The sequence below is a fragment of the Sylvia atricapilla genome, chromosome 2 (genome assembly GCF_009819655.1).
Source record: "Sylvia atricapilla isolate bSylAtr1 chromosome 2, bSylAtr1.pri, whole genome shotgun sequence".
Classification (NCBI taxonomy): Eukaryota; Metazoa; Chordata; class Aves; order Passeriformes; family Sylviidae; genus Sylvia; species Sylvia atricapilla.
In genome coordinates, this window is record NC_089141.1 from 38617420 (window position 1) to 38640949 (window position 23530).

Sequence of the window (23530 nt, forward strand, 5' to 3'; positions counted from 1 at the left end):
CAAAAGGGTACAAGTACAGTCCTGATGCTAAATGTTCTTTCAAGAATGATGAAATGTTTCTTTTCCTTCTCAGCTCAAAGATGTAATTTCTGTTAGTACTAGTCTCTTACTTAATTTCTCTGTAACTTACTACTTCTGGAATAGAAAATACTTCTGAAAGCAGGAAAAAAAAATACTTGGAAAGACAAAGCTTTCAAATCTAGTTTTTCCACTCACCCATCATTAGATCTTCTGATAGAAAAGGTATCAGGAAGCCTTAATTTACCAAGACCTCTACAAAGTAATTCCAAAGTCAAGATACACAAGACGCTGAAGATTGGCTCAGTTGGTCAGAGCTTGATGCTGATACCTCCAAGGTTGTGGGTTCAGTCCCTGGGTGAGTCATTCTCTTAAGATTTGATGATCTTGTCGCTCCCTTCTGACTCAGAATATCAGTGATCTAAAATTATGTTTTCAGTGCTAGTTTTAAAATATTGTATGTACATATCATATTTTTTCTACACGTATTTACACAGCGTATCAGTGTGTACTTTGTAGAATATCAACGTTATGTTTAAGAAGCAGATGGTAGATCTGAGTCAGATTCTTCATGAAGACTGACTTTTTTGAAGGTTGGCTGCTTTTTTATCTGCTTGGTCTGTAATCAGTAAAAAGGAAAAAGCTCCTGAGGACACCCAATATCTGAAATTCTTCAGTTGTTCTTCAGATGAGTTCTGTTCTTCCTCTAATGTTATATAAGGACTCCATAAGGAGATTGGCCTTTCTATGTTAAAGGCAGCCTTTGTACATGTTCTCTTGAGTAATTTTTTATTATATTAACAAACAATCACTTCAGGTTTGACATTACAGTAATGTATCTTTAAGCATAAACTATGCAATATAGAAAATTGAAGTTGACTTGAAAACGTTTGAGGAAAAACGTGACCTAGTGGAAAGCATTGCTGCCCATGACAGAGGGTGGATCCTGATGATCTTTAAGGTCTCTTCAAACCCAAACTATTCTTTGATTCATATCTATAAGTAATCCCAGACTTGACTAGCATGTGATTTATAATCATCCCCTTGTGGCAGACAATATATTAATACCACTTGATGCAGCTTTAGATTTTGGTAAGAAGCTGAACATTGCATTACACATTGTACATGGAAGTGTCCATGTTATTAATTGTCCGTAGTTAAAACTTTGTGGTCTTCTCAATCTGCTTTAACATCAGCTTTACTAAAAGTGGAAGTGGTAGTGATATTTTTAGGAAATTAGCACAAGTTTGGATATTGCTTGATGTCATCCTTTTTTTTTTTTTTTTGTATTTGTCAAGGTGAGAGGCATTAAGATAAACTTCAAGTATATTATTTAAGTATGTGATTTGTCTGTGTAGTTTTCTGTACAAAGCTGTAAAAATATTTGTCTTGGTAAATTCAAGTAGTTACAGGCATTGAAATTCACAATATTAACTTCATGTAAAATTTATACTTTTTAACTTCTAAAACAGAAACTGTGCGCTTAAATACATCTCTAGTGTTTTTTCATGGCATGTTTATATTCTTTGTATTGTAGCATGCAATTCGATACATAAGTTATGTATATGACAAAAGTTATACATAAAAATGTGGTTGTCTGTATTTGGTCTCAACTGTTCTATTTGAAGTTGTATTGATTAGGAGCTGTTGATAAAGGTCTCAGACTGAAAGAAGAGGGATTTTGATCAGATGTTAGGAATTGGGGGAAAGATTTAAAATTAAATGATATCTTTTTGTCTAGTAGAGAAATATTTTTCTAAATCAGAAATGCATTATGCATATATTAGCTATGAGATTTGCTGCCCCCTTTGAATGAATTTCGTTTGTATACTGACATGAAAATACATACAAATTTCATTCATATACTGTATAATGAATTTATTTCATTCATTATACTGACATGAAAAAAGTTAGTATTTGTCAGCATTCAGAATTTGTGAGTTGTTCAGTATTTCAGGGAAATGAGTTCTGTTTACCATGTGCTAGTGTGGTCATTCTGTGTTGCCATGAAAAGTAGTCATAGGAGATTCTAGAACAAAAAATGTTTTTCCAAGATAAACCCAAAAGCTTTTCGTAGTTAAAATGTTTTGCTGTCATTCAGAGAAGTTTAATATAATTCAAAATTCTGTTACTGCAAATATGCCCCACTTAAGTTGTTGCTGTCTTCTTCTGGCAGTTGGTAAATCTATTAACTCAGTTCTTTCTGTGACCTACCTTGTCCTCATCCCTACAAACGAAAATCCAAAGCTCAAAAGGTATTGACTCTTCTTGTTAAAATGCAGTTCAGCACTGTATACACTAAGGTGAAAATAAAAGCCTAAAAAACAATTCAGGACTTAAAATTTGTCTGTATTGTTGTATTTAAAAATTAATTAGCAGCTGCATTGATGTTTTTAGGTAAATTTCTGTTAATATCCACTGGTTCTATCAAAGTAGAATTATAGATTTCCTTGGGTTGGAAGGGACTTTTAAAGATCATCCAGCTCCAACTGTCTACCATGAGCAGAAACACCTTCCACTAGACCAGGCTGCCTAAAGTCCCATCCAACCTGGCCTTGAACACTTCCAAGGATGGGGCATGCACAACTTCTTTGTGCAACCTGTGCCAATGTTTCAATACCCTCACAGTAAAGGATTTCCTTCTAATATCTAATCTAAGCCTACCCTCTTTCAATTTAAGTAAAAGAAGAAGAATGCTGCATGTACAGGCATTTATCATTATCAATGAGTGTATCATTTACACTCCCAAATTCAGAAAAATCAGAAAACTAATTAGAAAACTCATTCAAAAAATGAATGTTGACTTGAATTTAAGAAAATCTAGAAATGGAAATGCGCAGATATTTGCAAGAAGTTTATTCTTCCCTTTCTAACACTGTATAATAATTATTTTTTTCTTAATATTCTTCATTCCAATGATTGAAAGTTTTAGTAAAAAAAGATAACTTTAAAAACTTGCTAACCCAAAATGTCTTCAAGTATAGATGTAGAATTTCTCTGTGATGTGCAAAAACCACTGCTAAATTTCAGTATAGTGCTTAATTTCAATTTCACAGCTAACTTCTGGAAGGAAGGAGTTTGGAAAAGTGAATGATCATGAATCAGAAAAGACGACTTAAGTGGTTTCATCATGTTGTCTGAAAGGCTGTCAGAGTGTTTTGAAATTTGCAGTTATGCAAACAATTGCCAACCTCTTTAGTTGTCCAAACTGCCTTAGAAAAAGTATTTTGAATTTTTAAATGCTTCTTTTTCAGATATATATTACATCTTCTGGGTAATTTTATTGGTACTTATTTCAATGGTGCTTTTATCAACAAGTAGAGTTAACTATAACTAAGTGGAATTATATATCCCAAAGATAAAAATCTGAATAAGTTTTTTAGTTTAGAAAAATCTGCTTCTTTATTACTGTATCTAATAAAACTCTCTCAAATGTCAAAGTAATATTCTTGTTTTATATCTGCTAATACTTGTCTAGCATCTTAATTAAAAAAATACTGATGAACTGTCAGTAAATTAAAATTGTGTTATTCCTTTTTTTTTTTTCTTTTCTTTTTCTGGAGAAAGACTATTGCTTTTGCCAAACGAGAGAAACAATCACATAATTTGATTGACTGCCACTTATTAACCATGCTGAGCACTGGAAATGTGTAACATTCAGTAACTATTAGATCAAGAAAATGTAGCTTCTCTAAAGGTGTGACTAATCTGAATAAGCTTGGAAGGTTAAGATCCTTATTTTAAACACAACATGGATTTCTGAAGTTGCTGTTTACAAAAACTGTTACAGTTTCTTTGACATTGTTTCCTGTTCCCAGTGTCCCTGATTTCGACCCAGCACAATAAAGAGAGGGATTATGTTCTTGGCAGGAAAAAAGGTACTCTATTAGGACCACACAGTGAAAATTTCAAATCATCTAAAGCAATCAGGTTTCCATAGAAATGGTCGTGGGAGTATTGGATTGCTACTTTAAAAGGGGACACAGAATACTGGGGGTGGGCCGGGGGCCTGTATGCTGATTTATAACCCTTAGGAAGGAAATCATAAGGTAGTTGCAGTGATAGTAATTGACAAAGAAAGGAAATCATTATGAATATTTAAGGCAAATTTCCTTTTTTCTCTATAATTTTCAGTTTCCAAAAGCTAGGCACAACCTGGTGGAAATGGATGGAAATCTTTACACAGTGGAGCATTCTGCATTTTGTAATAGTGGCTGTTGAAATGCATCTGCTGGGATTTTCTTATGTCCTTTGCTGCCACATTCTCCCTCCCCAAAACCAAAGCCTATTTCTTGCCTAGCTCCTAATTTTGCTGGGAGATGAATTGTCACAATAGGGCTCTTGCCAGGAGGGCCTTTCAGTCCAAGGATCAGTTTGCAGTGCGTTCTGTTGATGTGGTTTATCTATTTCGAGGCACAGACCCCATCTAGATAAAAGCCTGGCAATGCCTGCTGTCCATTCCCACTTCATATATAACTGTGGGAGTAGTAACATTGTACTTCAGCCCAGCAAAGCCACTTACTTCTCAGATTAATCCTCTCATATGCTGCCTATGTGTATGTTCTTCCATGGTGTTTGAAGCAGGATTCTCTTTTTCCAAGAGCTTTGAGTGAGATGGGTAGGAATTGTGTTTCTGTCACTTTAGTGCTGCCAGAGGACAGTATCTGCAGTGAGGTCTCCTGGTGTGACATTGCATGCCCATGGTAGGGCTGAGTCAAGGGAGGGGCCATTCAGCTCCACATGGGGTTAGCTTGCCTGGCAATGCTAGCAACAGGACTGGTAGTGATTGCTAGTATCAGAAGTAACTACTTAATAAGATATATATATATGTCTCCCTTAATTGAACTGTGGCATATTTAGCAATGAATCTAAAAGGCACAGAAAAATTTCTCTCTGTGTTGCAAAAGACTATGTAAGTGATCAGAACTTCCAGCTGCTGCTTTCAGCACTGCAATTTTGCCTGGTAATAGGCAAGTCATTTAAGTTTTGCACTGCTGTTGATCAGCTTTAGTGATCCTTGAGATTAAAATTATCTTTTGCTAAGTGCATGCACTTTGCCTTGCAAAAGGTGGTGAGTCTCAGTCAGATTGCTGGATTGCATCAAAAATCTATATATTATTGGGAAGCATCCACCTGGAGAGTAATGTAGTGTTGTAGTCTGGTCCAGTGGGACTGATGGAAGATGTTGAATGCAATGAAAACATTCCTCTTCATCATCTGTGCCTGATTTTTGTTTTTAATTTTAGCACATTTTGATCATAGTATCACAAGCATTCCAGTGTTACCATTGCTGTCTTGGACTGCAATTTATAAGGGTGTCAAAGAGAGTCTCAGCTTTTCCTAAAACTTTGCTGAGAGATGTGGTGATTCTGTGTTCTTTCGAATTGTAATGTTAAGTTTGGGAAGAAAGAAAATGTGTTTGTATTTCAGTGGGTTTATTCTATATGGTTTTTATTACAGCCTTTTGGAAAGTTTCTGTGCTCAACTGACAGTGTAACTTATCAATTACTGTTATTGATATAACTGTGGAAGAACCACAAGAACTGTATTTATTCACATATAACTTAGGTACATGTTAGCTTTGCCCAGACCGCTAAACCTGCCAAAACCCAAATGATGAGTATTGGTGAAGACTATACTGGTGAGGAGAAAAAAAGCCATTTGGGTAGAAAACCCAGAGTTTTGCCTGTAGTCAGTATAATAGAATACTGTAATGTGCTTTATTGTACTTCATTTCTGATATGCTGACAGTTTTTAGTTTCTCTGATTTTCATCAGCAAAGACAATTTGACTGGTTATTTTTCCTGTCCCTAAAAGGCACATGGGGAAATTATGCTACCTTTCCTTGGTGAATGGCATGATGGCTTGGCTGCCCTTTATATTCTGCTGCATGTCTGTTTCCAGTCCCAAATGACTACAGACTGCTTTGGGTGATTGCTGCTGGGAATGGGTTTCAGGGAGGAGTTCCCAGGGCTGGATTTACCCTAAATAAACAGAGGCCATGAGGGGAAAACTGTGTTTCATTAAGAGCTCTGGTTTAGGTTAAAAGGATAAAAATAGCTGCAGGACATCTCAAATTAGTTTAAAAACTAAAAAAAGTGAAGGAACCCAATGTAGAGTATTCATTTTTAAGTGCCCTCTTATCTTTTTAGAGTTCTCTGCCTCACTCGCTTCCGTTCAGTGTAGGTCTGAACAGGTCTGTAGGTTGAGGTCTATAATCCAGAGGGATAGCCAAAAAGATTCAGCTGTCAAAGTTTCAGATTCCATAAACACAGACTTTTTAGTCACTGCTATCAGTATTCATGTGTTTGTATTCTTTGTTCTGCCAAAACATGTTCCTGAAAGTTTAAGATTTCTATTCTGGTTCTAGGCAAGATGCAAGAAATGGAAGTAAAGTACCAGAAAACCTCCTGCATATTGGAGAGAAAATTACTGCATCTTCCATTACAATTGCTTTAGTTATTAATAAAAACATTGCATAGTAGACTAGTATACATGTGTGTTGTATGCTTTGTGTAAAGAAAACATAATTACTTGCCTTCTGCTCTTAACCAGAATGTTTCGGACAGGCATTTTTCAGTCTTGCACATTGGCAGTTACAGTGACTCCACTTTCTGCAAATACTCTGTATTAAGAAGATATCCTTTATGTTTAACTTTGCAGATCCAGAATGCTAATGATGTGCTAATAGCACCGCTGGAGAAGTTTCGAAAAGAGCAAATAGGAGCAGCAAAAGTAAGTGGCTGGGGTTGTTTTTCATTTCATGTTTATTTGAGCTTATCAGTGTGTTTTGAAGGCTGGACTGAAAACAGGCATTTTGTATTCAAACAGAGTTGATGCCATCCTCATTAATATGTTTGTAAATTTGCTTCAAAGGAGGAGACAATTTAGAAATGGAGCTTAAAGACTGATAATACGCATAGAACACAGCTCTTGCTACTGTTGCACATTCCTACCATCTGGCATTGTGTTCGTCTTCTGATGTCTGCATTTACATTATGCTGCATCTTGGGTTAACCCAGAACCACAGGGAGGATTCAAACAGTTGCTCTGAGTCCCTCAAGCGAACCTTGTATAAAGACAGAAGAGAGTTTCAGCATGATCCCTGCCTCTGCTTTCCCTCTCCTCTTTACATGGCTGATGCAGTGCAGTGGTTCATGTTCGTTCTACCAGAGTATTCATCTTAATATTTTCCAGGGATTTTCCCAAGGTGGAAGTGCTCCAGTTGGTAATTTTATCCGGTTCTTTGGTGTTAAATGTTATATCTCTGAGAGGGACAACGCAGGTTGTCTATATACCCGGGTTCACTAGTCAGCTCAGGAAATCAGATATATTGGGGAAAAATATGTTGGAATTAACTATTAGTCTAGAAGAGCTGTTTTCAGTCTGATCCTGATCCCATCTGAGTGGCTATGGGTGAGTGTTTTGATCACAATCTCTGACTGTGCATGCAGGCTGTGGTAGTCAGTTAGAGGTTATGGTTAGTAACAGCCCCTTCTGTCTGCATAAATACACTAGTTCTGAAGCATTTTGCATCTTATATTAGTGCTCATAAAAATTTCTGGGAAATGTTCCATTTTTAAGGTTAAATGAGTACAAAAAGAAAGCTCTCTGATGTTGCAGGTGAGGTGATACTTCTGCTGTACTCAAAGAAACTCAGAAAAGAACAGAGCTATTGGAAAGAGACACCAAAGGTTTATACTTCTTGTACTGCTATTGTAAACGTGTAGCAAACACATGGGACTGCTTCCGCACAGGAACTAAGTAGATGTTTGTGAAGAATTTTTACTGTGAACTTAAGGTCAGATTTCTCTGAAGTGGGTGTTCTCTACCCTTTCACTTGATATGTTTTTGTGTACAACAACATTCTTCTCTTGTTCCACCCCTATGCTGCTGTGAGATGCAGAGCTGGGAGTTTATTTACTATGCTGCACAAATCAGGATTTAGTCCCAGCACAAAATTATTTTTAGCTTCCTGTAGATTTTAGTAGTTTCATACAGTTCTTTGTAGTACTGTTTGATTTTGTATTCTTATAGTTTAAGGGATATCATTCTTCAGAGGACCCTATTTAAAAGCTTAACCCACCATACTACTGTCTGTCTTGCTGCATGACAAGACAATCCATAGGTGGTTCACAGGATTCTCTGCATAATTCTGTAAGACACTCAGGTTTCCTTTGAATATATCACTCAGTGGATGTCAACACATGCCTAATGATCTAATTGAAGGTGACTCCTTGTCCTGGTTTGGAATGAATTAGGGAAGAACCTCCAAAAGGAGTCCCCTAAACCAAAACCTCCACCACCCCTTCCCCCTCAGCCCTGGGTTCGGGAAGGAAAATACCTTGGAGGAAAGTGGAAAAACCGGTTTATTGACAAAAATACACTCCCCAACACCGAATAGTGGGAAAAGACGGGTTACTGTGATGATGAGGAGGGTGCGACACGTCTGTTGCAAGTCCGGGACTTCTCCAACTTCTCAGGTCAGGTCAGGTCTGGACCCGGTTCAAACCTTGGGGCGGGGAAAGAAAGGAAGGAGGGAAAAAAAACCAAACAGAAGCAGCGGGGGGAAAAAAACCGGCGGCAGGGGCAGCCGGAGAGCAAAGCAAAGCGAAGCGAAGTCAAGGCAAAGGCAGCCAAGCTAGCAAAGAGCCGAAACAGGAAAGAAAGAAAGAAAAAAAACTGCAGGTACCCACCCAAGAGGGAGGGGGCAGCTGCGAGACATAACAATGTATCCAAGATATGGGACGGATATATGGGATAGGAGGCAGCTCAACCCAGAACACTCCTTTGTTTTTTGTATCATCAAGAATATTAAAGGCAGGGCACTACAGGACAGGTTGAGTCCTCTCTCTCTGGTATATCACAATGGCTGGTTTCTTTTCCATCTCTTCCATGTTAAACATGGGCATCTGCTCCTCTCAGAGTTCTTGTTTTGACTTGTCTGTGGTCACACTACACTGTACAGAATGAGTTCAGGAGGGAGCCTGGCTCAGCTAACTCTTCTTCCAGTGTCTAATGCACTTGATTATGCAGTGCTGTGTGTTTTGGAGAGTCCAGGATACTTGGCTTGACATGTGGATACCCTAAAGAAAGCTCTCCCAGGTCATTGTTTTATAAAATGTCAAACAAACATATTTTCTAGCACTGCACATGGACTTTACTGCCAAACTCAGAAATGAGAGATTCAGAACGCCATCATAACCAACAACCAATACATTTGCCTTTGAATTGATTTTTATCAGTGGAAGTAATTACAGTTGGCCTTTAACTAAATGGTATCAATACAAACAAGTCAGAGCTTAATTACATTCAGTATTGTTTTTCTAGTAATTACGAAATAGCAACTTATGATCTCGGAATAATGAGACCCATATGAAATAGAGTAGAAATTTGGGCTTTGTGAATCTCATTATTGGTAAAGTGGAGAACATGTTCAGATTGCTTCCCCCTACTTTGGTTCACTGGGATCAGCCCTTGAGCTCTTATAAATATAGAATGAGTTGAGCTTGCTGGTTTTTTATCTGCAGTTAATGAAGGTTTGCACAGAGATTTGGCTCTTTGAGCTCCTCTGAGATGATCTGTGCTGATAGTCAAACAAAAGATAGAGATGTTTTCTTCTTTGGATTTTAGCAGCAAGTTTCATGGAAGACTGAGAATGTCACTTTTTATTCGTGGTGTTTTCTAGACACATCATTTGAGTGGATCTTACCAGGTCCACAGCAGGTATGAGCTGTTTTATTCTCTGTAGTGTTAGTCTATAAAAGTGTATAGTACAGTATTCATATCAAATCCAAACTTGCTTCTGTTTCTCTGTCATCCCTTTCCTGCCCAAAACCCCAGAACATTTCTGTGTATATGTTGCTCTCTGAAGAGAAACCAGAGATGTCTCAGCTCACTGGAAGCTGGTGAAAGCTGTGCCAGTTTTCAAGAAGTGCGAGAAGGAGGGCCCTATAAACCACAGGCCTGTTAGTCTGGCTTCAGTGCCTGGTAAAGTTATGGAGAAGATTATTCTGGGAGGTATTGAAAAAACACCTGAAAGACAATCCAGTCATTGGTGACAGCCAGCATGGCTTCATGAGGGGAAAGTCCTGGCTCTCAAACCTGATTTCCTTTAATGACAAGCTAACCTACCTAGCTGATCAAGGGAAGCCAGCTGATGTAATCTTTCCATGCTGTCACAGGATCCTTCTGGACAAAATGTCCAGCATTCAGCTGAACAAACGCATCATGCTGTGGGTGAGAACTAGCTCATGGGTCAGGCACAAAGGGTTTTAATGAGTGGGGTGACATCAGACTGGTGACCTATCACTAGAGGGGTTCCACAGGGCTCCATCCTCTGCCCTGTGCTCTTCAACATCTTCATAATTTTTTTTGGACACAGGAGTGGAAGGGATACAAAGCAAGTTTGCAGGTGGTGAGAAACTGGGAGGAGCTGTTGACTCCCTCAAAGACAGGGAGGCCCTGCAGACAGACCTTGACAGATGAGAGGACTGTGCAGTCACTAACCAGATGAAATTCAACAAAGAAAAGTGCTGGATTCTGCAGCTGGGATGTGGCAACCCTGGATGTACAGACAGCCTGGGGAATGACATGCTGCAGAGCAGTGCTGCACAAAGGGACCAGGGGGTCCTGGTCTGTGAGCAGTAGAACATGAGCCAGCAGTGCCCTGGCAGCCAGGAGGGCCAACCCTGTCCTGGGGGGCTTCAGGCACAGCATGGCCAGTTGGGCAAGGGAGGGGATTGTCCTGCTCTGCTCTGAGCTGGGGCAGCCTCACCTCCAGTGCTGGGGACAGATTTGGCTGCCACAATGTAAGACAGGAAGCTATTAGAGAGTGTCCAAAGGAGGGCAATGAAGTTAGTGAAGGGTCTGGAGAGGAAGCTGTACAAAGAGACACTGAGATCACTGGATGTGTTCAGCCTGGAGAAGAGGAAACTGAGGGAAGACTTTTATCGCAGTCTGCAGCTTCCTCATGAGTGGAAGAGGGGGGGGCAGGCACTGATCTCTTTACTGTAGTGACCAGTGACAGGACTCGAGGGAATGGTCTGAACCTTAGTCCAGGTTTAGGTTGGATATTTAAAAAAGGTTTCACTGGAGAGTGTTTGGGCACTAGAACAGCTTCCCCTGGGCAGCGGTCACAGCACCAGCCTGACAGAGTTCAAGAAATGTTTGGACAACGCTCTTGGGCACATGATGTGTCTCTTGGGGATGGTCTTGTGCAGGGCCAGGAGTTGGACTTGAGCATCCTTTTCGGTCCCTTCCAACTTAGCCTATTCTGTGATTTTGTGATTCTGTGGACTATGCAAATTTCCACAGGATAGCTGATAGTAATGTCACATTTCTAGAGCTGTCACTTTGCAATTAATTTGCATCATAATATCTTATGGACAAGCATTTAAAGAGAGTGGGTATAGAAGCATGAGATTGGTATGCCTTTAGCATTGGCAGTGTTAGCAGTAGAGATCCAAGCAGCTGTTGGGTATTGGACTCTGTCTTCTAATCGGATTTTGACATTATAAATTTTAGTGCCCTGTTCAGCTGTCTTTTGAAATTTTGTGCAAAAAATATTATTAGATAGTTGTGTTAACAATATACAAAACAGGAAATTATATTAGGTACTACTCAGAGATTTTGTTGGGGGGAAGGTTATGTGAGAGAGCACTTAAAAGTGATTTCTGGGCTTTCTTCCTTTCTTTTACAAAACACAGATAAAATCCAGTTGCAGATAAATACAAGCAGACCCCACTCTCCCAAGGTAAAAAAAAAGGGGGAAATATTATAAATTATGAGAATTATCATTTTATTTTAGTAATAAATGAGTTCACAAGATTTTTGCTACTATGATGAATATCCTATAGATGTTTTTAATATAGAGAATGAGAATATATTTTTTCTTCAAAACTATAATGAGTTTAGGCAAAAATATCATCATGGAAATCAAAAAGAATATAGAGGATAAAATATATCCTGTTGATGTTACAAAGCTATATTTTAAATACAAGGACAGTATAAACTCAGAGTGCAAAGTTCAAGTGTTTTTGGAACATCACAAGAATAACATTAAAGACCAATTCTTCACATGCACTTCAAAAACCTGAAGGTACCCAACAAATTTGAGAAATGTTCCTCAAAAAACATTAGTGTTTGTAATCTAACCAGCAATATACAAATCTACATCACTTGCTCTTCTTGATTTATACTACTTGCTCTTCTGTTTTTATTGCACATATTTCAGTTATTCCTTTTCTGTACACACTCAGTTTAAATAAAGCTGAATTCTCTCCAGAGACTACACAAACCCAGCTTTGCATTGGACAGCCTGTTGATTTACTCCATCTGACTTTAAAAAAATGACCTCTCCAATTATTGTAGCAAGGAGAGCAGAAGCCGGGTGAGGTAACTGGGAAAGGATTCCAGGCACGAAGCCTTTTGCCTTATTTGGTCAATGTGGTTTGCGAGGCCCCAGCTGGTAACTCTGGTGAGCTCATTGTGTGATGTGTTATGGACCTTAAAGCCAAACCTTCCCCTTGCTTTTTTATCCATTGAGTACAGTATTCAGCAATATTTGTTCCAATATTCATTGACCTTTAATACAACTTAAATCAGATCAAAGACAACAGAAGCAATTTTGGTTTTAAGACTTAAAAGGAGAGTTTTGTTTCCTCCTTACAATTCCATCTGTTTATTTCATAAAATGATTTATTTTGGCCAGGAGGATTAGTTTTTATCATTATTTAATTTCATTCATTTATTCAAAGCTGTGAATTCCTTTCTCCTTGGGAAACAAATCCATATTCATTTCTGGGATTAATTTTCCTGCATCTTTGCTCACATCTATCTTCACATGTAGGCATGCAGGAAGTAGCACGTTCTCTCTGTGTTTAATTTGGATTGTCTGGAAATAGAGGAGCATGAAAAAAACAAAAGCCCACTTTTTTAAGGTCTGTCAGAAAGCTGTCAAAGCAGAGTTTTAGATAGGTATCTAAGATGGTTAGAAATACCAGAATACCCATTTGGTGAACCAGTTTCCTTGGTATCTGATCAAATCATAGCATTTGTTGTCCATCAACTGAGAAAATTGAGTGAACTGGCAGGAAGTAGGTACGGCAGGAGGTTTTTCATTATAAGTGGCATCTGTCACTCAAGGTTTGGTATCTGCATCCACTAGATTTGGTGCGTTTTAATGTCAGTCTGGACCATGGAGGGATGGGGCCAGGAAAAGGAGGCACAGAGGGAGGGCAGGCAAGGAGCATTATTTTTGGCCAAATATTTTGAGTTAAAATGCAACAGTTTCTCAAAAATGGTTAGTACCAGTTACCTGATATATTTTTGGTGACTTATTCCATAGGCAAGGAAATGCAGGGGATCAAACCTCTTTCTGTTTCAGCCAGGTTTTTATAACACTCTACGTGAGTCATTGTAATGTAGTTTAGATGGGACTCAACATGAGAAACTCAATCTGTCCGAGGAACTAGCTCATGGGAAAAGAGTAATGAGTTTTGTATATAGGAGAGACTGTCTGGTTAGAGAGAAGTCACCACTTAGAAGGAGAAGTCATCACTTAGAAGATCTCATGAGGCAATTTGAGATTAGTCTCTTGTTTTGTTTTTGGTAATGGCCAGGTTAAAAAAAAAATCTGGTGATACTACCATAGGAGGATTGGGAATAAAGTGTAAGATGAAATAACTGAGCATAAGGAACTGAGGCTACTAAATGGTCATGAGACAGCTGTATGCCAAAAAATCCGCTGTACCGATAAATAACTCATGGTAATCTCTTTAAGTGTTATAGGTTAATAGGCATCTGACTCTGGTAGATAGAGAAGTAGAAATTCTCTTTAGCTTTTCTTTTACTTAAATCCTCAAGTTGTGGTTAAAGTTTCCGAACTGTGAAAGTTGTCAATTGCACTTATAAATACATTTCATTCTGAGGTTTTGGTCCTAGAACACTTTTATTTGAGAAATAATCACATATATGCCGTCTAATCTGGTATTTTACTTAAACTAGTATTAACAAATGCAAGAACTCTGAAATCAGAGCTTGCATTTAATGAAAATGTATAGTATAAAATTATTTTTAAAATAGATCAAATGTATTTTCCCTTATTTATTCAAATAAATGTAGGGAAATATCAAGCAGTGAAAGACCTTTTTTTGCCATAAAAAAAATTGTAATGCCAATATGATTAGCCACTGGTTCTTCTACACTTGCATATGTGAAATATTTGGGAAGTTTCAAAAACAGTGGTGAAGAGCCCAGTATGCATACATTTCATCTAAGAAAATCTCACTTTCTCCTGTGCAGAGCCAAGCTATTAAACTGGGAGATAACGCTGGCTGAGCACCTGGACCTAGAGTTTTTTTGAAGCAACTGGTCCTCTTGGGACAGCTCTTGCTGTTATGCAAATGAAACAAAATTATTTTCTCATTGCAGTTTGTTTCAGTTCAATTACTGTTTCATTCAAAGCTGATAAGCTTTTAGGAAGTTTACAGAAAAAAAACAACAAAAAAAGATAACAATTCTGAAAGCTTGTTTCACTTTTAGTGTATTATTTTAAAAAAATGAGAGTGAAAACTCAAATCTCTAAAAGATTGTGGGCATGGTGATTAAAAACTGATGGTTCAGCTTGTTAACAACAGGTGTTTGTGAGGAAAAGAGTTAATGTTATGTGCATAATCAGTTTTAATAAATGCTGTTAAATTCAGTCTCTCTGTTATAAGTGAGTGTGATTAACTGTCTCACTGACTAAAACCGGTTTCTGAAGCTGTGTTTTTTCTGCAGTTTAATAAGATTCTAATTTGCATCGTAAAGAAAACAGATATAAATTAAGGATAAATAAATTAGTCTCCTGTAGTAAATTGGAAAACAGTTTGCTATTATGCCATAACATTCAAGAATTAAGGCTTAGAATAAATGTGTTAATTGGTGGGATTGTTTAAGTAAGCATGCAGTGTACCTTTCTTGGCAAAAAGAACCATTTTTTAAAAATCTCCAGCTAGTAAAACAAAAAAAAAATTTAAAAACTTATATAGTATTGTCCTTTTCACTGGAAAAGGAAATAAACAGGCAAGAAAACTTGGACATCTTCTAATGAAATTAAGGCTTTTTTCTTGCTAATCTGCTGCAGCCTGCTGTAGCATGTGTCATGGGAAGGACTCAGAAGGTTGCATTCTGACCCTGCACAGCTGCTAGAGTCCTACTGGACTCCTTAGCTGTGATCAAAAGTATGAACAAAGACACTGACCTTCAGCCTTGATTTCCAGCTCACAGGGGACCTAACCTTAGTGAGTGTTTGAGGGCATGGAGGATTTAGCAAATAGAGTGCAGTAGCTCTACTCACCTGTTACGTTCTTTCTAGCCTTCCTCTTGGCCACAGCATGGACAGGATCATGTTCCAGACCTGAAAATCAGGTCTCAAGGGTGTTGATGAGACTTTAAAAGTCTCAAGAAGGATTTAAGAGAAATAAAAGAAGTGGACAATCGCCCAGGCACAGAGCAGGACAGGACTTAAAGAAGCTTCCTGCATAAGGTGTCAATCTTCTTTCATCAGCTCAAAGGCATCTAGTACCCTGCTCTTCCTCATCTTGTTCAAAATTAGACTCCATCCTGAGTCCTAGCATCCTTTATCAAACCAAATTCATTGTTTTGACAAAGGCAGCTGCATTCTCTTACCCTACAGGGATTACTTCAGAATTGTGCTTGTGGGTGTTGTATAGTGCCACAGCTGTACTGAACACTTAATGTTTAAGTCATGAGGTTTTATGCATGGGTATGAATTCATCTGTTGATCTTATTCCATAACGTGTTGGGCTTTTCTTTAGCAATTTGGGAGGAAATTAAGATCTCCTTCTGCATTGCTTCCCTTTGTTTCATGGTGTAGTTAACAGCAGAAAAATAGTTATGGTTATAGTTACAGTTTGGGCATTGTTTGGACATTTCTCAGGTGATGTGGGCTGTATGGGTCTTTATTCCATACGTAGGGTGGAATTGCTATTTTCCATTCTAAATAGAAAATCATTTGACCAGCTGTATCACCATAGGTTTCCTTTCCTCAAGTATCTTTTCTATCTGTGCAGCAGATCCTGCAGGGGCCTGCAATATATGAGTTTGAATCTCCTACCAATATAGCAACTTCGCTTTTGGAAAAGCAGACTCTGGAATAGCTCTATTCCAAAGTGAAGTGGGTGCTAGTATTTGGGAAGTATCCCTTCAGTACTGTAACAAAAATGGACATCATTGCTTAAAGCTTTATTGTGTCTTGGTAGATATGGGAGCATCAAGAAATCCAGATAAAGCAGTTTTGTTATTTCAGGACCTGTCAGGTTATAGTGGCTACCACAGAACCATTTGTTCCTGTGGAGTTTGCCAAGAAGGGGTGGTCTCAGCTTCTTGCCTTGATGAGAAGATTAAACACTCATCCCCAAGAAGTAATCTCAGAGCACTGGGTGAGTTTAACAGTGCCACTGGGGAGGCATAACTTTTCACCCCAGAGTGATAGTTTGTGTTCTTTTATCAGTGTTGTAAAAGGGACTCTGAAAATAGATGCTTTCAAAATAAAACAAAGCAAAATCGCTTCTGACATTGACCTCAGACTGTTTCCTTTTTCTTTTTTTTTTCTTTTTTTTTTTCCAAATATCTGTAAACAGCACAGTTTCCAGTTGTGTGTATTAATCCAAAAAAGTTCTCCTAACACGCCTCAAGTTCTTCTTCAGGTCAGCATTGCAGTCCTGCTGCGATGACGTCAGAGGTGCCCTGGGACCATGAGTGGTGCTGAATGTGCTGCTGGCACGCTGAGATCAGTGATGTTGGCTGATTGGTTGGCAGAGATGGGAGATTCCCAAAGAGTGTTTAAAAAAAGACATTGCTGGTTAAGAAAGAGATATTTTTATCTGCAGCTTTAAAAATGAAGCAGTGAGTGTGTGAAGTTTGAAGCTTGTCTGTTGGAATTGCTTTATTTGAATGACATGTTCTTTGCAGCTTTTTTCTTTATCTTTGCTCTAAGTGCACAAAGCAAAGATGTTGCTAACTGTGCAGATTAAATGGCCTCTTCATGAGCTCCTAAAGAGCGTGACTAACTTTCTTTTTGAAATCATTTAAAGTCACAAGGTTTTGTACAGGAACAAAACTCTTCCTGTTATGATAAAATACTTTAAACTTCAGAAGGCTATCCTAAACCTGATGCAGAGAAAAATACGTCAGTTTCTGCTGTTCTAGGGTGCTTCTCCATATGATTTAAGCCATAACTTGATAATATCCCAAGTAAGCTATTCCAGCAAAAATACTTCATATTTAATAGACAGTAAAGCAATAAAACTAGATTACGTGTGTAGACTTACCAGTCCTGCTGTTTGGGCAGGGATTTAGCAGATTCCCAGACACAGAGCAGCTACTCCTGGAATCAGCAAATGCCAGATAAACTCGAGACAGCTCTGCAGCTGAATAACAAGGAGTCTAATATGTTGTGCTTTGTGACCTGACAGTATCAGCAGGTTTGCATGTCTTTTTACAGCAATGCTGGGAACTTCCAGTATCTTTGTTTCCATTTCAAGAGGGAATTTTTTGGAGAAAAACAAATGACATACCACAAACACATTTTCTCATTTAATAGTATCTGCTTTTTAATTTGAAAACATCTGATGGAGCTACATAGGGAACTATTAGGAAATGGCCGTAGGATTCTCCTCTTCCAAGATACACTTTGAACGTACCTGATACTTGGATCACTAAAAGCATTACAGAAGGAAAAGAAAATTTGCTTCAGAAGTTTATGAACCTGAAAGTAAATTATCTCTTGCAAGGTTATTCAGTATTTTACACAGATGTGAACTCCAGTTAAACTTAAATTAGTTTTGAGTTGTTTCAAGTGTATTTCAGTTTTATGTATTCCTTACCTGATTTTAATTGAGGTTATTTTTTAAACTGCCAGTTTCTAATATCTGTCTTCATAGCTTTAGTGCTGCTAAACAGTCTTGTATTCCCAGTTTATTGCCTTGTTATACATCATAGTTGCAATATGTTCTTTTTATTATAATTATTTGTGTCTTACACTATATTGTTTTCTGGATCATCATGGTTTGCATATGGTTGTTCTTTTTTAGTAAAGAATTGGTTTTAAGATTTATAGTCATTTGGACATTCAATTTTCTACATGATGTATTCTGCTTCAATTTGGAAGTGTTTTCACTAGCAGTTATGAGGAACATAAGACATAATATATGACTATATTAACCCTATTTTATGTCGATCAACAAAGATTTCTTTATGAAGTATGGTACAAATTTGCTTCACTTCATGTTATTTCCTAACAATACATAAACCATGTTCTTTAACCTTTCTGACTTTCTTATGGATTTGGGGAAACTCTATAGCCTAACAATACCTTAAATTCTGTTTTGGAGGAAGAAGAGGAGGGAAGGCCTCTTATATTACCTTTTCACTTTTTCTTAGGGGAAAAAAGCTTGTGACATCTTCTAACCTTATCTTGAACCCTTGGCATTCACATAACAAATCAAAATTTCTACCAAAAATAAATTCTTCCCATCCAGACATCTATCAAAATGCACCCTGTGGTCTCAGATACCAGTGATACTTTCAATATTATTAAAACCAACCATAACCCAGTAACTCACCTACTGCTTCCATGAGAATGCTCAAGAAAACTTTGAGTAACATAAAATGGAAGGTGAATTTACTTTTTTTCTCCTCAAAGGAGAAGTTGTGAGACTCTGAGATATTACATTTTTCAAGAAGCACATTGGATCTTAGCTCAACTGATTTGAGTTTTTCCAAAACTAAGTTTAGTTTATTTTCTGGCCTACAGTTCTACTTTTGTTTGTCCTGCTACTTAATAAGTCTCCAAAATTGTATCTCCAAACAAAATCCCACTAACTTTGTAGAAATACAATTTGAATTTTTGTTTGGGAGATTATGCAAAAGATAGCTTTGAAAAAATATATTTGAAGTCTAACATTCTAGCAATGAACCATTTCTAGTCCGTTGTTGCAAAGATCAACATTTTTGCAGTTGTTGTCAAAGAGGAAGAAAAGGGATGTGGCTTTTTTGATCTCTGCGAAGTTCATTGTTGCCTTCAGGTTCTTCAACTGGCAAATGTGTCTGACTTGGTCTATATTCAAGTCTTACTGTTGTGTTTCTATGCCAGTTTCTACAGTCTCTACACCTCAGTTTGAGTAGGTAAAAAAAAAATACTAATTCTGGGTGAGGGGAAGAAAGAAATCATTATGGCCATGTTTCACAATGTTCACTTGTTTTCTAATTAAGATATTCTCCTCTTTTCAAGGCATTGACATTTTTTTCCAAGTAGTTTCTTTGCAGTGATTTCTGGTTTAATTTCCTTTCTTGATCTTTTTAAAATAATTTCTTGCAAAACATGTTTATTTTATGGTTTCAACAAAGATAATGTTTTGGTGGTGTTTTTTAAAGATTAGCGTGTTAAAGTGTGAAATATTAATTTTTTCGACAAACAAAGAGCTAAAAATTTCTTTATGGACAAGATGTAGCTAATAGATAAATATAACACCAAAAGTTATTGCACCTAAAAAGAGGGAAGTAAATGAAAAGGATCACAGAGGCTCTTTTTGGAAAAATAAAGAGGAATAATTTTGGTAATAATTCTGAAGATGCGTGTAACAATTTTGACATTAAACACTGCACACAAAGTAGTGGTAGAACCATTATAAAATACCATATTTCTTGATGCTTCCTCTGGAAAAGGGAAGTCAACTTCAAAGTATAACAACTATTTCTGCTTTATGTCTAAAAATACAGCTAGTGGGTAAAATTTTTAGGAATCATGCCAATGATTTGTAGCACGTCTGTGATTAGTTAGCATGTTATCAAAATCTTTCTTAACAGGAGAAAAAAAATCTGATTTACTTGAGTCAACTTTTTCATGAACTTCTCAGCAATTGATATCTGGACTTTTCACAACCATAAATATTTGTAAAACAAGAGGAATACAAGAACACCTTTTGAGTTAAACTTCTAACTGTTGTGCCTATAATTAAAAGTATCTCAAACAAAATTTATTTCTGAAAAGAAAATTTTTGTTGGAGATTGTCTAATCAGTTTTGAAATAACACTATGCAGGAAATCTGAGCAGAGAGAATAAAACTAGGAATTAAACCTGGGTCCAGTATTAAAATGCTTGAGTCTCTCAAGAGGCTACTGGCAGTTAGTAACGCTCCATTAAATGCTCTAAGCCATGAGTGTGGTTAAGGGCTTTCCTAATGGGGTTCCTAGAAATTTGAAACATTTCAAACTGTAAATATTTTCAAACTGATTTAAGGATTGACACACCTGAGAATGGTTAAACAACTACATAGAGAATACAGAGACATTTACAGTGTTTAGAGTCTGCAGGACATAGTCTAGACAAAAGGTGCTGATGACTAATACATCAGTGTAAAACAAGCCAAGGATTAATATTATGTAATTTCTCCTTTTCTGTGCTTACATTTTTTTATTGCACCCTCATAATTATCTCACATGGATTTTGGATGGGAATAATTTTTTTCATACGTCCTAACTGATATTTTGAAACAAATGGTTAATACATTTCCAGGGCAAAGAGAAAGGAAGAGGTTTACCTGCAGGAAAGATGTGCAAGCATGAAAGAAACCTGGAGTCTGAAGGGAATAAGAGATAGTACAGAGGTCAGGAACTAGCATCTTCCTTATGGCCACGTGCCTTAATCTTTGTGTTACGGCTGGTGCACTCTGTTCTGGTAACAGTGCAGTGGAAACTTTCTTATCCAACCACATCTTTCCCTTGAGATTTGATCCAATGTGGAATCTAGGCAAAAGCAAACACCTGTTTTCTAAACTTTGAGGAGAAAGTTTTACATGGAAACTTGCTTTGAAAACCTCCTAGTATGTGGAAAAGTAGATTTCTCAGTCCTACAGGCACAGATTGCTGAGACCAGGATTCAGATAATTCATTTGGGCAGTGGCTGTGTGTAAGTGTGTTTGAGGGCTGCAGAAGAACAGGCTAAAGCTGGAATAAGCTGAGTCTGTGACTTCACTTAGGATGCGCTATTGCTGTGAGTCACTGACTGAGTGTGTGAAACTAGAGCTATTTTGGCATAAACTGAAGTGTTTCTTCTCATCCAGAACATGAATCACCTGCTTCTCAGTGTATCTTTTTTTTTTATTAAATTTTATTAAGTAAACAGATTTAAGAGGCTTCAGTACACCCAGATATGTGGGTTTTACTGGCACAATGGAGGACCTTCCAAGCAAAGGAAACTCACTCACCTGTTGGGGCTAGTATTTTTTATACTTTTCCCAGAAGCATGTCTGAGTAATCAGAGCAATGCCAGAAACACTGTCTTGCTGCACACTGATTCCCGGGAGTATCACTGGGTAAAGACAATAAAGCAGAACAAATTGCCAAGAGATCTTTTTTCACAATTTACTTCTGTTAGTCTTTTTACTTTGTCAACTTCTGCTTTTGAAGGAAGGCTTGTTAAGTTAAAATCTGGAAAAGGAGGAAGAAGTTGATCAGATGTGCTGTCTCTGAAAACACTGCACTTGGGCCTGCAGTTGTCCTGGTTACAGGCAAGCTCCAATTTGTAGTTTTCTCTTTATTGTAACTAGTATAAAAAACTATGAAGGCAGTGGCTGAGCAGATCTGTAGTTGTGTAGAGGTGCTGTCTGGGAGAGGGCTGGTAGAAGACTCTGATAGACTTCAAAAATTCCATGTTTCCTTATGGATAGTGCCGTGGAGATCTTTATGAAGCTTCTCATGAGATGTAATATGCCTTAAAACCACTGTTAGTTTATTTGAACTTGTTTTGTTCTTGGCAGGTGGGGGGGGGGCTTATCTGTTTAGATGTGATCGTTTAATTTTTTTGTTTTCCTTTTTACATATAAAGAGAGAATGTGGTACGTAATTCGCAGGTTTTGTTACAGATCAAATGAAAGCAATTGGATTCAGTGCAATGGGAGCCACATTAGGTGTATCAATGGTCCCCTCTTGGCATTGACATGTATTTGATGTGCTGTATGTAGGTATTTCAGGTGGCAAAGTCCTCTTGTCACATCTTTTTCTTTGACTGTCACCAGGAAGCTGAGAGTTCAGACTCTTTTCCAGCTCTTGTTAGTAAAAGTTATGTTAGTGTCAACACTGAGCTTAAGTGGCTAATCAGAATTTGGGTTATTCATTACCTGTCGATCACCTTGGTTCTGAGACAAATGATTCACAAGGCAAGATGGATACCTACTGTTTGTATCATAAATCTGTTAGGAAAGGAAGGAAGGGTGGAAGAGCTGGCTGGGCTGGGTGATCCCAGTTTGAAATAGGTAATCCTGTGGGAGCTTTGCCCATGGCTTCTTGGCTCATGCCTTTGGTCTGATGTCTGAGACAGCAGAGGCAAGCCAATATCAAGTCCAAATGTGCACTATGTGCTATCAGCACTCAGACCTCATTGTCAAAGGCTTTGTCAAGTTACCTTCTGAGGCAGGTAGTCTAGTGGGCATGGTATCCACCAGTGAACTCCAGTAGCTTGTGACCAAAGGCTTAAATACTGCAGTGAGCAGACTCCTTTCCCACTTCACAATTACATAGGGGAAAAAAAACTAAAAAATAATGCTTTTGACATTTTTCATTGCATCAAGTTTGCCCTTGGCTTGAGTATTTCCTGAAGTTGATGACTTTGACACCTTTGTCACTTGGATTTTAAAATAGTCTGGTTCATATTTCTAGTCCAGCACATAACATCATTGTCTCAGAAGATAAGACGGTATGTAACTTACTGCACCTTTTATTCAGTAGTCAACTGAACTGAATTTCTGTTTGGGACCAAAGGTGTTGTTGAGATACACAGGTGGCTCTTGCTTCATAATGAAGACCTGGCACTTGAGTATTCTCCAATAAAACTGGCTGTGGAACTGACCTATGATTTCATTCCCACAGAAGGTGATTTCTTGACTTACAAGTTACTTGCCAGAAGTCTGGCCTGCCTTGTCTCTTTTAAGAATGTGTTTGGGAAAGATTTTGGAAAATAATTCTTATAGCTTCTTCTCACTTGCTAAACAAAATACAGTCTTTTATTTTTCTTTTTTTTACCTTTTTGTCCTGTTATCTGCTTATCTGTTATTAAACATAGAATCTGCTTATCTGTTATTAAATATAGAAAGCATTAGTAGTTATTCTGTGTTGTTATTTAATATTTTGTTGGGTCACGTGCCTTCATTTCCTTCTGGTGTCTTTTGAAGATATCTCTGTTATGAAGTAGTGGGAACATGAAATTGTGCATATTTTTCATACTAAATATATTTGAACTTTTTGTAGGGTAGAAAGTATATGATGTGTTTTATAATCTAGTATAATTACTGTTGTAAGCTTTAGTCACTGGAGCTAATCAGTTAGTGGTTTGTTGTTACAGGGGCTGATAAGTTTTGATTCATGTCATTAAAATCTTCCTCCTACTGTTTTCTCTGACTGACCTGACTTCCCCATGATATGGCAAAGGAAAACAGGGCGGTGCTACAAT

At 37.7% G+C, this 23530-nt stretch overlaps 2 protein-coding genes across 3 annotated transcripts in view; one reads left to right on the top strand and one right to left on the bottom strand.

Moving 5' to 3' along the window:
* Positions 1-23530, bottom strand: part of ANGPTL5 (angiopoietin like 5) — a 510199-nt gene that overhangs the window by 142088 nt on the left and 344581 nt on the right. The gene's annotated exons all lie outside the window — the stretch shown is intronic.
* The window catches only part of ARHGAP42 (Rho GTPase activating protein 42), a 146189-nt gene that overhangs the window by 70721 nt on the left and 51938 nt on the right, over positions 1-23530 (top strand). For both annotated transcript variants that reach the window (XM_066312953.1, XM_066312952.1), the window contains one exon: positions 6682-6753. In XM_066312953.1, the coding sequence (XP_066169050.1) occupies positions 6682-6753 (72 nt within the window). The remainder of the gene's footprint in view (positions 1-6681; positions 6754-23530) is intronic.